Genomic DNA, 17,968 nt, shown 5'->3' with positions numbered 1-17,968 from the left:
CAATATGTTACATATAATAGTATATTTATAATATATTCATAATATATATTGTTCTATAATATATAATAGTATATTTATGTTATATTTTTTTTTTATTTTTAATAAACCTACCTGTCCCCCTCTGCCCATTTTATCTGTATACTAGAGTATAATAAAAGTGTATTTTTTACCTTGGGTTATAATTAAAACATTTTAAAAATGATGATTCTAAGGGGTAGAGAGAACTTGATGCAGAGACACACACACCTTCCCTTGTCTTCTCTTAACCATGTAGCTCTCTCCCAGGATAGACAGAGCAGTATTTTGCAGGAGGCAGGAGAGAGTTTAGGTGAACTAGTGTTGGGAGACCATGCCACATTGAGATGAATGTCAATGTGATATTGTAAGACCCTTTTTGGGAGCTAAAAGTAATCATCAACAGTTAACGTTAAACTGAGTAACCAGTATGGTACCCTGTTTGCCAACTAGAAATAGAATTTTTTTTTTTCTGTTAAGGAGTGTTAGATATTATACTGAACATTTCGTATGCAGGATCTCCTTTGATACTCAGTCATTCAATTACTGTACCCATTTTACAAATGAAAAAAACTGAGATTTAGCCAGGTGGTGATATAACTTGTCCAAGGTTGTAATATCAATGATAGAAGTGCAGGCATGTTCACAAGTTCTCTCACCCAGTTGTTCTCTGCTTAATCTCTCTGCTGTATTTTGCTATATTATGAAACTCTTCTTACTACAGAGGGATCCAGAGAAAAGCTCAAGCCTTCGTCAGTTGAGTCAGATCATTGTTGAGTACCTGCACTGCTCTAGGGGTTTACCCCAGAATGGCATCCAGGGGTGAATCTTTAAGGACTATGCCTTGGTCCGAGCAATGCGTATGGATCAATCAGGACACAGACTTACTAAAATATTCCTTGTTTAAAAAGTGATACCCCTCTATAAGTTACCCTTCCAGTTGATAAGTAAGCTTTTGGCTAAAATGAAGATGTGGGTATGTAAAACTCTTGCCATACTTTCCACTTTTTAGAATATTTCCACTATTCTAAAAAGTTGGGTTTCCATTAGGATCTTAGAGACATTTCAACTAACTACTGAATCTTGAGTTCTGTGTATTCCTGTTTGAGAGGTGTTACTCCTAGGAATCGCCATTTTTACTTTCCTATTTCTGCTGATTACACATCTCATAAATTATGTTTTTCCTTTTGATAATTGGATCAAAGTTCATTGTACCTAATTACGGCAATTATACAAATACAGCTGCTCCTAATGTCCCCTAAGAGGGTCATTACTCTCATATATGACTGTTGAGATCGATTTTTTAATTTTTTTAACGTTTATTTATTTTTTGAGAGACCGAGAGTGAGCGGGGGAGTCACAGAATTCAAAGCAGGCTCCAGGCTCTGAGCTGTCAGCACAGAGTCCAACGCGAGCCTTGAACTCATGAATCGTGAGATCATGACCTGAGCTGAAGTCAGACACTTAACCGAGTCACCCAGGCACCCCAAATGTTGAGATCTTTTTAATCCTTGTGTAAGAAGTAGACATACATAGGCTACTTTTATAGTAATGACAATGATCAAATTGAGTGTGGAAAAACTATAATTTTACTGATTCAAAATACATGTAAAGTATATTCAGATTGTGTATACCATGTTAATTTTGTTTAAGAAATTTTAATTTTGATATGACTCCAATTTTTTAGTAAGTCTGAATTTTTAAATATAGATTAGCTCAGCAACTATTTTAGTCAGGATTTTAAGATTAAAGGAATATTACTAACTACTTGAGTATGTTAGGAGTTGCTATATAAGCCTAAAAAATTATCTCTTTAAAAATTTATGTGTATATCAATTTAGAAAAAAGTAAAAAATTAATCAATTTGTTAATAATTGTAGCACATACTCATGTTTTAGCAGCCTTTTTCAATATGTTATATATAGTATCTGCCACTCTCAAGATAGGAAAATAAATCTTGGAAAATCTCAAGAGTATCAAAAATTGTAGTTGGCAAGAAGAGCGTTTCAGATAAACACCTCAAATTGTGTACTCACTATTTTAAAACTGATCTCATAGAACTCTTGCCTGGATTTTTAATAATATTTTGACTAACATTATACCTTATTTCTAACAACTTCTGAAAGTAGTTCAAATGTGTAAAACACATGTACAGCTAATACACTTTGCTCCTTCTGATTAAATACAAGTTTTAATTTTACCTGGCGAATGAAATCTGTTATTTGTAACACCACAAATAAATTCCTAGAAGGCAGTTTGGATTAGTATGCCCATTTATAGAAGTTTCAGAATATACTTAGATGCATTTCTTGGACATAGCATTTAATCAATAACAAACTGCCTCGAGTTTGTGTTTTCCTTGTAGACACTGGAGATTTACTTACATTGCAGTAAATACCACTACGTAACTATAAACCTTTTAAAGTTAAATACCCAATAAATGTGTTGGAATGCTCCTAGCTTTCATTTTCACAACCTCTTTCAACACTTAGCTGAAGATTCACACCCTGAGAATCTCACATGATGCACCTCACGCCATTCTGAGTTCCTCTCATGTTTCTACTCTGGCAGCACTCTGACTTTCCTGTTCCTGGGTGGTTGTTCTATTTGATAATGTTTCTAAATGTCTACATATTTTATATCACCGGTTAGACGGTGAGTTCTTTGAAAACCAAGGATTTATTTCCTTAGTTTTCCTCTCCTAGTTCTCCCTAGGATACTGTAAATCACAGTGTTTCTCCTTTAGGTTCCTCATGGACTTGGAAGCCAGGCTATGATAGCTGTAGAACAAATGTCTGGTTTGGAAAGAAGAGGGTGGACAAGGATGAGAGAGAATGGGGCGGCATCCATTCAGTGATCCACATTTACCAGAATGTCCCTTGCCCCATCCCAATCCTCAGTTCTCATGCCTCTGCTAGCCCTGAGGCAAGGCAGCTAGGTGGCATGTTTCACACATACACCAGAAGCCAGCATGTACAAACTCTTCCCTCCTACAGATGCATTCACTATTCCTTTTAATCTGATTTTACTTGTTTAAAATGGTGTTAGGAGGATGGGAAAGTGAAGAGAGGACCCATGCAGTATAATTGTCCACGGGCCCTTGTTCTTCTGGACATGGCCATAATTTTATAGCTCCTAGTAATTAGTGGGTGTTCAATAAAGCATATTGACTAACCCATAGCAATATGGATATGGACAATCTGAAGAAGTAAAACAAAGTGAAACATTTATGGTGACACCGACAGTAGTGGGTTTTTGAACAGCAGAGTCATGCTCCAAATTGTGTTGGTCTTAAACTAATGAAGACCAAGTTGTCCATAAATTATGTGCGATGTGGATGGAAGAAAATTGGGTTGGAGGTAGGTCAACATGACCTGGAGTTTGAGGAATCCTTTGAAATGTTTCAAATAATAACTTATAGACAATAATCAGCATGAAATTAATTTTTAAGCACAAATAGGTTATGTGGGTAAATATGGAACATTTGATGATAACGTATTAACTATAGGATTACGAGTGCTAGCTTTGGAAACCCTTATAGAAAGACATTTTACATATATGGTACTGGGAAATCTAGGTTATTGATCTTCTTTTATTACTTACTTCCCACAGCTCTGCAAGTGAATCTGGTTCTCAAAGCACTTGTGACCAACTTGTAACTCCAACAGCCCTAGCTGCCTGTACCAGAGTCGACTCCTGTTTTACCCCATGGTTTGTCCCATCTCTTTGCATTTCCTTCCAGTTTGCCCACCTGGAGTTCCATCTTTGTCATCACCTTGACCAACTAGGCACAGGTACTCTTTACTTTAGCATCAGAATAACATCCACTTAATACTGTTTTTCTTGAGTGTTCTCAAGACACAATTCATCAATTTTTACCCAGAGAACTTATTTTCTTTTCAGGAAGTAAAAAGTCGTGGATGGATTTTCATTCTGTAAATTACAGGATTAGCGATGTTTCAGAGTACTGTGATTGCTAATCCCTTCCACTACCCAAACCTCCCTCACTACTGACTGCCACCCGTGTGGCAATTTTTAGAAGGGGCATTCATTTCCCCTCATGACACTGGCAAGATTATTCTGACGTTGATTTCATGTAACAGGTGTACCTGTTACTTATTTCATATGATGTTAAACCATCATGTGGCCCTGTTGTATAGATTGCCAGTGGTATTGAACTGACATGATTTTGCGTGCTTCCTAATGAGAATTTTCAAGGAAGTTACCAAAAATTGCAGGTTTTACTGTTATTCCAATTAGAATCTTTTTGAAAGAAATACATCTGTTCCTGTTCTATGTCCTGAGCCATTACATTAATGATGGGTAGATTCCAGAAGTATTTGTTATTACCTGATTGCAAAAGCATGAATACATTCTACAAAACATGGGCAAATTCTCCAGTAATTGAAAGGACTGTCAATTTTACAAGTTGGTAAGGTGGAAGATTAAATTTTCCCACACACTGTAAGTGGCCTTTTATAAATTTGCTAATGTTACATGAATAATTATGCCTAAAAGTTTATACCAGACCATTCCTAGTTAGAACATTTTGATTCAGGTTTTCAACCTACGTGTAATGGAAAAGGAAAACAAATCAGATTCAAAAAATCAGATTCAAACGAAACACAGCTGCTGTTAAGCATCTTGCCTTTTCAGCAAAAAAAAAAAAAAAAAAAGGAATTTAACCTGCTTTTTCTAACTCTCTTTGAGTCGTGTTTTTGTTTTTGAGATTTGGTTGATAGATACAGAGCATTTCATGAAACTCTTCCTTAGATAATTACCTCCTTCTCATTTTATTTGTTGTCTTCTGTGATAAAATTTTTGTCTGTGATAGTGAATGTAAACCTTGGACAATATGTTTGAGACATGCTGATTGAACGAGACAGTTTTGTTTGCAAATATTGAAGGTTCATAGTAGTTCATATATTACAATGCCTTCAAGAGAATCTTAGCATTTATTATACAGCAAATAAAGAATTCAGTCACCAAAGAGTACATAATTTAAATGTCATCTCTTTGTTTCCGTAAAATATTGGCTCATCTCAATTGCTGTTTTTCTTGTTTGTTTTCTCAACAGCTCCACCGCAATACCTACAGCCGTTTATTTCTGATAAAAATGTGCCCTCTGAACTTGAATACATGATTATTGCCTTCAAAAAGCCACACCTGTATCTTCGACAATGGAACAATAGTTCTGTCTGTCAGGAGATCCGGTTCTCAGCTCAAGCTGACTGTAAACTTCTGGAGTGCAGAAATGTCACAATGCAAAGCGTGGTGAAACCCTTCAGCATCTTCGGGCAGATTGCTGTTGCCCATGATGCAGCAGAGAAGCTGCTTGACTGCACCGTCATCGTGGACTCTATATTTGTAAACTTTGGGCAACATGTAGTTCATTCTCTCAACACTGCAGTACAAGCTTGGCAACAGGTATGCACATCCTACAACGGTTTACAGTGTGTCTGCGTGTGATCTTTTACTAGGCGCTCTGTGTTACCACTTCTAATAGTAAGTTAAGCACAAACAAAAATGGGAGAGAATGAAGAATTTGATGGGCACCATAATATTTGGGGTTTTCTCTGTTTTGGCAAAGTGATGCATGTTATTTTTCAAAGCTTTGGAGAGTATGGGTTCTCTACACATGCATAGGAGATCATGCCCACATTTTTGTGACTAATGTACCACATCTGTGTGGAAAGTAACATATTCCCAGAAATTTTTTCCAAGTATTACGGCTTTCCTTTGCCAAAGCTTCAACTTAGTTATGTATCAAATTGTCTAAGCATCCGTTGCAGAAATGAAGAACCTGTGTGAACCTTTCTGATAGTGAGCATTTCAAAGAGAAAAAGCAGTGAGAAGAAATACGTAAGCCCAAAGAGTCTTAGTCTTTTCCCCTACTATCCTGCCATTTTTCAATCAGTTAAAGACTCTTGATCGGTCATGTTTTGTACTTTTACCTCTTGCCAGAAAGTAGCCATATCCAAACAGGGGATGAAGCATAAGTCTCTGCTGAACAGCATATTTAAAATGAGGAACCTGCCTGTGCCACTAGCATGAAAATAATTTGAAAGAATGTTTGTATAATAATGTGCTCGGCAATATAAGAACAAATCATTTCTACTTCCTTGCCGATTGTCAGTATAATATTGTTTTTCCATAAAGTTTGTGTTGCTATCTAAGCTGAGACATTTCCCCCACATTTTGCATATGCTACCTGCATTTGTGCAGAGCTGACTCCCCAGGAGAGATGGCCCTTCATCCTGCACTGACCTCATGTAGAGAGGGGGGCGGGAGAGGGGGGCTTTGAGTTCGCTAACTTAAGAATTTTTGTGGGAATAAACTCTGTTCTTTATATGCATGAAGACCTATATAAGACTAAGGAATTAATTACCTAACATGGCACTACAATAGCAAAGGGAAAGAAGATAACACATCTGTTTTGCATTTTAAAATTCTTTTTTAAGGGCATTCCATGGTTTTCTTGTTGCAGAGGACATGCGTAAAATAAGAGCTAGTGTGATCTAAATCTTTGCAGCTGGTTCGAATAGTGATGTGAAAAAAACCTCCATGGCTCCAATTTCTGTTTTTTGTCATATTTTGAACAATGCATTTAATAAAAAACAAACCTAGAAAATATAAAGGAGTCATTGATAGAGCATTTAAACCCAGGATATTTTTGTCTTGGTATCAGGGCCATTATTAGAGGACTCATGTGTAGCAACTACTGCAAAATGGCCTTCAGAAATATCAGTTTTCTTCCAGGGTAAAAATATTCTCTTAGACATAGCTATACATATAAATAAAATACGGTGCATAAATATTTAAATGTTTTAAACCACATCAGAGTGTGAATGACTGACTGGCTAACACAGTGCCTTGAAGGAATATTCTGAGTTTTTTTAAAAATGGAATTGTATATTTGATTAAGTAGAGCCATATGTCACGTAGCATATTGCTGACAGGTACATTCTATGAATAGTTGATTCTGATTTATACAGGGATTTGGCAATGTTAACATGAGCCACAAGAGGATATACTTCTGTAATTGTTGCTGTAATTTTCTTGTTTCCTCCCATGTCAAGGGTACTTGCCACCAAGTTTTAATGTGGTAGGCATCTAACCCTGTGTATTCTAAAGTAAATACAAAAATGCACCACTTTGAAATTATAGGACATTTGACGTTGAAATGGGTTTATAGAAGGTTATTAAGTTCATTGTTTCTAAGAAATTCTGAATGTGGTTTATTCCCTTAGTGGGGGAGCTTAATTTCCCAAGCTTGGATTCTGCTGTGTGTATAATGCTCAGATACAGTCTCATTATTGCCAACGAGAAATATGAATTTAATAAGAAAGGTGAGTTATTTGAATTTGCCACATACTTTTATCAGATTCATATCTGAGACAAGTCATTTGTATCCAGTGTGGATGGACCAGACAGTTGAAGCATGAAACAATTTGGCCTCTCACCTTTAGGTCACAAGTTCAAGATTAACAGAAGCCTTCATCAGTGTCTGATTTCTCTGGCTGTAGGTTGTTTGTTTGTTTTTTCTCTTTGGTAAATGATTAATGTTTTGTAAAACCAGATTAAGGACCCAAATGCCACTTGCAGTTTGCTTTATATTTCTATGCCATATTACACAATTGGACAAAATGACATTTTTATTTAAAAATGAAGGTTATGCTCATGTATCTTATCTTACACCAGAATGATGTCTGTGTCTGTTTTAGTTGCAAATGCCTGCACAGCACTCCAGCACAAATCTTAAATGTAAATAAGTCATCTTTAATTACAAATCTGAGTGAGCATCCTGAGATTTAGACAATAATGATGTCATATAAAATGTGTACGAACTGTTTTATAATATACTAGAATTTAAGACACTCCAAGAAATACTTAAACTTATTACAGTTGTAATGAACTCCACAGATGAAGGGACAGTAGAGAAATAGTTCCCTGAGGACTTTGAGTATTCTGTAGAAAAATGTAAACAACCCCCTTGTGTTCTTCCATTTACATTTTTCTAAAACAGTCATCATTTATTAAAGGTCAGTTTTTAGAGAAGAGGAAAGTAATATGATTTTTTTTTCTACTCAGGCTGCATCTGGTAACTTAACCTCTGAGTTACCAGTGGATTGATCCCAATTCATTATGAAAACTGACTTTCAATCTCAGGATATCTACCTAAGTGGGAGTTTAGAATCATATCCCTTTCTTCATGTTTGTACTCCAAGACCTAAAGGAGAGAAAAATGTTTATAAGGAGAGCAGTTTATGTTGATTATATAGCGCTAACTGGAAAAATCTCACCAAAATAATTATACACTATGACTCCAGTTTGATTAAAGGTTTATAAACCTTTAAATATGTAAGGCATATAAATAGGATTAGATAGTATTGACTAGAATAGAAATAGGCATGACACTCCAAAGAGGAAAAATTGCTAGAAGAAAATCCACCAAAATATTAACAGCAGTTGTTTGAGTGTAAAATTAGAGGCTTAAAAAAAATCTGTACTTTTGTATTTTCTGATTTTTCTACTGTGAACATGTATTCATTTATAATTTTAAAAATTAAATTTACTCATGTGTTTGTTTCGTAAGTGTTTATCGAGTACTTATGTGTCAGGCATTATGCTGAGTACTAGAGATAAAACTGTAAATAACACAGACCTGATTCCTGCCCTTATGCAGCATAGATTCTAATGATGGAAGCAAGAGTGAACCCGAAGTCAAACAAATAATTGCTTAGTCCCAGTAGGGAAAGTGAAACAGTAGAGTATTATGTGATCATAAAATAGATGGACATGACCTGGTCTGGGGGTGTCCCAGAAGACTACTCAGAAGTAACCTGAAAACAGGAACCTGAAAGCTGAGTCGAAAAAAGTTAGTCAAGCACAAAGGAAAAGAGGTCCAAGCAAGGGAAAGGCACTGAGGCAGGAAGGAGTTTGACGGGTGAACAACTTGAAAGGGGGCCAACGTAGTGTTGGAGGAGCTGGAAAGCGCTCACAGGCCTGGAGTGTAGCAAGCAAGTAGAGAGTGGCTCAAGATGCGGAAGGGGCCAGATCAGGCAGGACTTTTTTTTTTTTTTAATTTTTTTTTAATGTTTATTTATTTTTGAGACAGAGACAGAGCATGAACAGGGGAGGGTCAGAGAGAGAGGGAGACACAGAATCTGAAGCAGGCTCCAGGCTCTGAGCTGTCAGCACAGAGCCCGACGTGGGGCTCGAACTCACAGACCGTGAGATCATGACCTGAGCCGAAGTCGGACGCTCAACCGACTGAGCCACCCAGGCGCCCCAGGCAGGACTTTTAAACACCACTGGTAGCCAAGCTTTGAAATCATAGCTCATGATTAAAAGCCACAGCAGAGAGTATGGTAGACAACAGATAATTGTGGGTTATAATTGCTTTCGTCTCTCTTAACCCGAGACTCTTTATTGTGATTCATGTGACTGTCAAGCAAGGTCCTGCTCCTTGAGAGCAGGGAGATTGGTGAGAATAGATGGATGACAGAGTGAGAAGTCCTCAGGGGTATTTGGAAGAGTGAGGTGTTAGGACCTCTCCATCAACTGCAGCCAGAAGGCACTGCCCACCCACTTAGGGGGCCTTGTTGACCAGGAGTGGATTCTACCTCTGAACATACCTGTTCTTGAAGAGGTTCTAGGTTGCGTCTTGATCAAGGCCGGATTCCAGTTACTTTCATCCTTAGACTCCTTGGCTCTAGGTCTCATAATCACTTAAATCACTACATTCATGAGTAATGTGTCCCCTTTGACTCTCTCTCCCCTTGGGAAAATGGCAAATGACCAAGTGTGACATCGTGACTTTTAACTCCACAACCAGGAAATAGGAGCCAACTGGGGAAGCATCTATGACCATTACCTCCCACTGTCCACAAATTGATGGGCTAAGATTTTTTTCTTGAATTCTCAACTTGAGCATCTATCCAACTATTCTTTTCATTTGCCAAAAGTATGTTTATTGTTTTTTAAGCCATAACCTAACCAGAGTGATAAATGAGTAAGCACAAAAATGCTCCATCACTCTGCCCGTCTTTTGATATAACAGCAACCAGTGGAGACACCATTAAGTTGAGAGGGAAGGTGTCAACACAAGAACATATTACTAATTTGTTGAGCCTCAGCAGATTAATGGAAGACGTGAGCTGATTGATGACTATTAGCTGAAACAGACACCAACAACTGTTTTTCAACTAACGTGATTGCTCTTGAAAACTGCAGCTTGGCTTACAGGGACTCTGGAGTTGATCTGTTTTGTGTGTTCAGCCTTTTAACAATGGAAGGAAAGTTATGGTTTTATTTACATCTCTCCCTGAGCAGATTTGCACACACACATCCACCCTCCCCCTTAAGGGATCTGGGGATGTATTACCTAAATGATCCTTGCTTTCTGTAGGGTACAAACTGTGGCTTTGGTAATTGGTCTTGATTGTCGAGTTTAGAAGGCCAGGAACATGGTAATTCTAGCCTCCAGTACTCTGCTCAAAAACGTGCACTACTCAGTACGGCATTCTTTGTAGCATGTTAATTCATTTTAAAATGTTAAAAGTTTGAGGGATCTCATTGTTCTTTTACTCTTCTGTGTGTATGATTTATTTTGCAGGAGTATAAATCAAAACATATTCTTGGAACATTTAAGATCTCTTTAAGGTATTTTTTGTGCTTATCCTGGAAGTATAGAATACTTTGTATACCAGAGCTAATGACAACAGATCTTTTAGTGTTTCTGTGTTGTAACAATCGCCACCGGGCAGACAGCTGCCAAACATCTTGCAATTAATCTGATGCACGTTGGCTTTCGTATTCTTTTTCTTTCAGAACAAATGCCCTGAGGTAGAGGAGTTGGTCTTCAGCCATTTTGTGATCTGTAATGACACACAGGAGACACTGCGGTTTGGCCAGGTGGATACTGATGAAAATATTCTGCTGGCGAGTCTCCGTAGTCACCAGTACAGCTGGCGCTCTCACAAATCCCCACAGGTATCTGAGGAACAGCCTTGCAAGCACAGCAATTGTTAAGGCTCGGGATTCATTTATTCTGCATGTGTGTGCCTGTGTCCAGTTATTTCTCTTTCAAAGTCTCCCAAGGAACCACACGGTGTAGCCGCATCTGACACAAACCCAGAAAGGTTTAGAGATGGGAGCACGGCGCAACCATGCTTCTCTTGGAAGGGGACATTCTCCTGTTCAGCACAGGTGGCCGGGGGGGCGGGGGGGGGGCGGGGGTGTGCAGCATGGTGTGGTGATGATGAGGTTGGACTCTGGAGCCAGAGTTCACAGGCTTTGATCCTGGCTCTGCGTCACCTTGCTTTACTTTCTGTGTCTCAGTTTTTTCATACAGAAGATGGGAACGATGATAGTACCTGTTTTATAGGGTTGGGAGGACTAAACGAGTTGCTGTGCATAAAGGCACTAGAATAGTACTTGAGATACTATAAGCATTACATGTTACCTATCATTATTTATGCATTTATTCCTATCTTTACTGTGTACATTCTCTGCCAGGCTTGCACTGGGCCCTGGGAATTCAAAGACAGGGAAGTCACAGTCCTTGCCCTCCAAGGACAGCTTACAACCTGTGACCACGGGGGCACTGAGAAAAGACATACCAAAGGATGTCTGTTTTCCAAGTAGTATAATTCCATTTTCCTGTCAGTTTAGATGGGAATAATTAGAGGGATATGCCCTGCAGGGATAATATGAGGATGAATTAAATACAAAGAAGTGGTCTTAAATGAGTAAAAGAAATCCTAGGAAGTCATCTCAAGAATAATGTATTTCTAAAACTCTGGGTAATAAGGAAACTACTGCTTGTGATTAAAAGAAAGTCATTAGATTAGAGAACAAGTTTTCCCATCTGGTCTATAGACCAGCTTCACAATATGTTATGCCCTCAGGGTTCCTCTTGCTTTTTTTTTTCTTTCTTTCTTTTTTCTTTCTTTTTTTTTTTCTCCCAGTAGCTAGATTCTGATTTCTTATTGCTCTTTCATTATTGTCACACTACTAGTACAAATTTTGGAAAGATAGCTAAATTACAGTCTTATTTAAGAATATTTATTTTATTAAAAAACCACATAAATCCTTTTTTAATAGAAATTCTTAACAAAAATTTCCCAGATGAGGTGAATGTTGTACTCCTGTTTTTAAAGTGAATAGCATACCCTTGTTTTCTCATGTTTCTCTCGAGAAACTTCCAGGTTAGAGTTATTGTTTACTTGTTTGCCCTTCGTAACCTAAAGGCCAGTTTGTTTGTTTGTTTAAAAATATCTTTTTTGGTTTTTTTTATTAACTAATTGCAAAGGGGAGAACATACAGATATGTGGACAAAACCAAAAAACACCCATAATCCCAACGACTCTGAGACAACCCATGTTAAGACTTGTTGTATAGCCTTTTAGGTATTTTAAAAGTTTCCACAGTAGTTGCATTTTCATCAGTGAGCTGGTAGGGACAGGAGAAACCTCTGGGAAGGCACAGCTCTGCCCTGCACCTGTGGCCACCGCACCTACGCCCACACAGGCTTGGGCCTCAGCCCACAGAAAGCAAAGTGGAGGAAGCTTACCTCCCCTCCCAGTCCATTGTAAGATGCACAGACCACCATGGTCCTTGGTGACCCTCAAGATTCTGAGATACTGGAGCCAGGATAAGAAGGGTGATCATAAGAGCAGCTGGCTCAGGGGTGTGGACGAACAGGAGTCTTCATGTTAAGAGACATGCGGTGTCGGCCAGCCCTACACCTTCCTATTTATATCCTTTTGCATGTTTTCAAGGTCTTTTCATATTTATTACTAGTTTTGTTTTCACAATATCCATGTGTGGTTTGTATTATTTGTTATGCGTATGTTATAGATAAGGCGACAGAGAAATGTTAAGCTGTCGTCTGGTTGGGACTGAACCCCGTATCTTTTGATTCGCCATATAGTGTTATTTCTACAACATTGTCCAGCCCTCGGTTTGGGCTGCATGATTTGTCTGCTAGCATAGCCAAGCTGTGAGGTTTCAAGAGATAGGCTGAGAAATCACTAGTCTAATACTCCATATTTACAGCTAGACTAATATGGGATTCTTAGTCCAAGTAAATCCCTTGCAAAGTCTTAAGGGTATTACCAAAAACAATAAGAACCTTTTTATGACAAACTGGAAATAAGACAAATATCTATTAAAACTTTTTTTTTCCTTTTTAATATGTAACTGCATCCTCTGAATACAAATTTTACTGAGCTACAGTCATTATAATCTTCAGGCTAAAACTTAGATCAACTTTGTTAAAAATCAACAACAACAATGTCTCCTTACAAAGCTCCGTAGGTTGCAGGAAGTGTGTTTTAGGACCCTCTGAAGCCAGAAGTCTTAATGGGCCCAGAGGGTCTTCGTGGAATTCCTTATATCCACAATTGCAAATTCTGTTGTGTTCTAATGAGAGGTTACATCTGAGGATCAGCAAAACTAGCCATTTAGCTTCAAACTGCACCTGGAGGTAGTCATAGACTTGCAAGTGAGCAAACTGTTCCTTTGTCCAGACTCCACGTCATATCCTGCATTGCCCAGCAGGCTTGGTTTTAGGAACATTTGTGTCTACATGTTTATGCTACCTTGGGTGTTAGTCAATTCATAGTCTCAGGGAGGATTTCCAAAGTTCATAGAACTTAACTCCACTAAACAATGTAGCTTATATTGCAGAGATCAAGAAAGTGGCAATGACACCTGGAAAGGTTTCAAAGAGGTCAGCATGTCTTAGAACCACACAGGAGGTTGCTAACAACAGTAAGTCCCAACAGGATGGGAAGAAACATGGACACAACCAATTCCAGAAATCCAAAGCTGACTTTAAAACTGAAAAGTTGTAATCTCTCCTTATAGTTTCTAACACATGCTCTGAGGCAGAATCACTTAAAATGCTGGATATCCCGCAACAGTTGCTTGCCTAAACAAACACAGGAAGAAGAAAACTAATTCCTAGGGAATAGTTGAGCATATTCAGCTGCACAATCCTATATGCCACCACAAAGGGCCCTTAAATATCCCAATTCAGTAGACTTCAGGTCAAGTTGGATGAGAACAATAACCAGCAAGAGGTCTGTCTTCAAAAAAGTGCTTCCCATTATATGAAGTTGAATCTAAGGACTGTAGGTGTGAGTTTATGGACCCTTTCCCCAGAATATGGGCAGCTTAGAGTCAAGAGAAGTTTTGTGTAATGTAGCCAAACTGAATATAGGGACACCTGTCAACCAGTAGGATTTGTGTATAGACTGTTCAAGTTAACTTCCTTTCCTGGTTAATAGAGAGCACTGTTGGCTAATTAAACTTGAAATAGATGTACCTCTACCTTGTGTGTAAGGAATTGCATTTGCTTTTACCCTCAAAACATGCATAATTTATAGATGAGGCATTTTTTAGAATTGCAGAATTCCAACTACCAGGGACTTAATTTAGTAATCAAGCCATCTCTCTAGGTGAAAATGGGCTATTGCTCCAAAATGGACACGATAGAAAGTTTCATAAGCTCATGAAAAATAGCAGATATTTTAAAATGCAAACTATAACAAGGTTCAGAATTGACTTTTGAAGAGCAGCAGAGCATCTGGGACAAACTCATTGAAGCAGGCAGATTTAGTGAAGAAAATAGAAACCCTGTATTACTCCATGGCAGAGATTGGCAAACTTTCTCTGTGTAGGGCCTGGTAGTACATATTTTCAGCTTTCAGGGCCTTCCTGTCTCTCTAACAGCTGTTCCGCTCTGCACAAAAGCAGCCATGATGAAAGACTGTGGCTGTGTTCCAATAAACCTTCATTTATAGACTATGAAATTTAAATTTCAATAATTTTCACACATCACGAAATTGTATTCTTCTATTTTTTTTCTGACCATTTAAAAATGTAAAAACCATTTTTAGCTCACAGGCTGTACAAAAATAGGCAGTGCACCACATTTGGCCCACAAGCCATGGTTTGCCAGCCCTGCTTTAATGTCTCTCAGTTGACAAAACTCCACACACTAAAGGCTTTGATATTCAGTTGTTTCACTCTGACCTCAATACTATTTCTATCACTTGAAAACTTGGCAAAATGTTTCTGAAATTGAGAAATTACAGGTAATTGTTTAAATCTAACACATATAATCAACCTGTACTCCCTACGTAATAGTAAAATGTGTTTATTCGACTTCTTCAGGGCCTGTATAGAGAGAAAGTTCTCCAGTTCACTGGTTGTATATAAAAATATTTTAGAGTGAGATCTTACCATTTTCCTCCTGTCTAAAGGGAAAGTAATAGGTTTTGAGTATCCACCTATCTTATGGAAAGTCCAGCCTCTTGTCAATTTCATTAACTAGACTGTAATTCTTAGTCACTTACCATTCTTTCCATGTCCATTTCTATAATGCATACGCATACACATATAAAGAAAGAGTATGTTCCTTGTTGTCACACTCAGTTTTAAAAATTGAAAAGCACACTTAGGGAGACAAGGAAATATTCTGTTAGCAAAACTGTTTAAAGTGATAAATTTTTCAGCTGTTTGCTTTAGCTGTTGTATGGCACATGGCATGCATGTTGAAGTTTGTTCAGAAGGTGCAAATGAAATTAATACTTCCTTTCTAGAAAGCAATTTGATAAGAAGCAGACAAGCTATTAAAATGGTCATAACCTTCGATGGAGTAAATCCCCTACTAGTAATCTACTCTCAAGAAATAATCCAGATTAAAATGAAGGCTTAAACACACACACACACACAAATATTTATCACAATTTTATTTACAGTATCAAAAAAATTAAAAACCAAAATATTTACTTTTAAGGCAATAGTTGAGTAAAAGCTAATATAGTTGTATAATAAACAATTATGGGGCCTTCAACTTTTAACAAAGAAAGAGGAAGTGCTATCATATCCTATCAGTCAATAAACAGAACATAAATTTCTATATATGTAGTATGATCTTAGCAATATAAGAACAAATGCACAGAAAATACTGGAAGGAAATATGTCAAAATGTTGCCAGTGGTTGCATCTGAGTGGTAGATTAAGGTGATATTTTCCAATTTATTACATTTTTTATATAGGTCTCAACTTTTTTAAATGAGGGATATAGGGGCGCCTTGGTGACTCAAGCATCCAGCCCTTGATTTCGGCTCAGGTCACCACCATCTTGCAGTTTGTGAGATTGAACCTCGCATCAGGCCCTAAGGTGACAGCATGGAGCCTGCTTGGAACTCTCTCTTCTCTCTCGCTCTCTGCCCCTCCTCCGACTCACCCATGCTCTCTTTCTCTCAAAATAAGTAAATGAACATTAAAAAAAAAAAAACGATAATAAAATACAGTGAGGGATATAGATTATTAAAGCAGAGAGAAGTAGAAACCCTGAAAAAATTTGTACATAAGCTAAAAGGAATTTCAAATACTAACAGAAGAGTGGCAAGTGCAGTGATTTATCAATAACAATTATCTTTATTCTCGAATGAATGATTCCAAGTTTCTCTTAAATGTTCTCTTAATTATAGCTTGGTCCCACTTCAATCTGTCTTGCAGACTACATCTCAAGCATTGCTAAATAATGCTTTAATTATTATAATTTGCTGTCCAAAAATCTTTATAGCCTCTCCATTATTTATTAAATATCCAAATTATCTGGCATCCACTAGGTCACTCACAAGCCCTCCTTTCTGCCATTATTTCTTTCTAGCTGCTGATTTAGTCTCCTTCCCTCCCATTCATTTTTAATCAATAAATGTTAATTTGTTGTGACCTATTGTGTGTAATTAAATATGTTCCTTTTTGTAAAGAACTTACTCTCTAATGAGGGAGTCAGAAAAGCAAGCAAATTTCTATAGCCACAATCAGTATCTATCAGGATTTTTTGAGCTAGTCCAAGACAGGAAGAAATGATGGGTAAATGAATTAAAACAATAGCCATAAGGAAGTAAAGTGAGGGATTCAGAAAATACAGTCCATTGCTTCTGGATATGGACAGTGTCTTCAAGGGAACTCAAAAGAAAATGTTTACAGATCTCACGTGAGGATGAGCATCTGGCAAGGCTTCCTGGCGGAAGGCATATTTGTATTGAATTTTCGTGTTGAAGTTAGAGTTAGTTAGGCAGTGAAGTGAGGGCGGTGGTGGTGTTCCAGATAAAGGACTCAGCATGTGTGAAAGCCGCAGCAGCATGACACAACATGGCGCGGAAGGACAACCAGGCTGATTTGACTGCGGTGTAGAGTATATGTGTGAGACTTCGAGAGGGCCCCATGAGGGCTGGTTAGCTACGTTAACCAGCTTTGATGCTGTCTTACAGCAGTGGTGACACAAAGGCAGGAGAAAGTACCTATTGGAAGAGGTCAGAGTTGGCTTTCCGCAGAGGCTGGGTTTGAAGGTTGAGTAGACGTTGGCCCGGTGAACAATAGTGGGGAAACAAACGAGGCAGAACCAGGGAGATAAGTATGTATATATAACTAGCACATCATGTTCCAGGGAATTCGGCTTTTGTTCAGAATAACTCAGGCGTGGAAATTGTGTGCCCCACTGAAGAGATGTGTGTTGGTAAATGGGCTCTTTGGTGCTGATGGGGAAGCCCCAATATGTAGGGCTGACTAATTTGAAGGTTGTGAATATTCCCAGCACAGTTGATCTTAAGCTATCAGTGATGTAATGACCAGCTCACAAAATTCCTGAATGTTCAGAAATTCTTTTTCACAAACGAGTAGAGCCAGCTTCAGTACACCCCCGTTTGGAGAAATTATGTTCCGAAGAGCCTGGCAATCCATTTTGAGGAGATACACCTGTATGTGATGGGCAACTTTTGCCTACTTGAGGGCTTTAACTAGAAGGATCACAGGATCACAGTTGCATCTTGGAAAGATCCCTGTGGTGTGGTTGAAAAGATAGCCTGGAGGAGATTGAGAATGCGAACGGAGAGTACTGTGGACCTTGCTGCAGAGCCCAGCAGTG

At 38.1% G+C, this 17,968-nt stretch overlaps 1 protein-coding gene across 7 annotated transcripts in view; it reads left to right on the top strand.

The window, feature by feature from the left end:
• VPS13B (vacuolar protein sorting 13 homolog B) overlaps window positions 1-17,968 on the top strand; it is a 794,855-nt gene that overhangs the window by 698,559 nt on the left and 78,328 nt on the right. For all 7 annotated transcript variants that reach the window (XM_053208413.1, XM_053208414.1, XM_053208412.1 and 4 more), the window contains exons 41-43: window positions 3,628-3,809; window positions 5,093-5,442; window positions 10,849-11,010. In XM_053208413.1, the coding sequence (XP_053064388.1) occupies window positions 3,628-3,809; window positions 5,093-5,442; window positions 10,849-11,010 (694 nt within the window). The remainder of the gene's footprint in view (window positions 1-3,627; window positions 3,810-5,092; window positions 5,443-10,848; window positions 11,011-17,968) is intronic.

Source organism: Acinonyx jubatus, chromosome F2 (assembly GCF_027475565.1).
Source record: "Acinonyx jubatus isolate Ajub_Pintada_27869175 chromosome F2, VMU_Ajub_asm_v1.0, whole genome shotgun sequence".
In the NCBI taxonomy this organism is placed as follows: domain Eukaryota; kingdom Metazoa; phylum Chordata; class Mammalia; order Carnivora; family Felidae; genus Acinonyx; species Acinonyx jubatus.
This window is presented reverse-complemented; position numbering and strand designations above follow the sequence as displayed.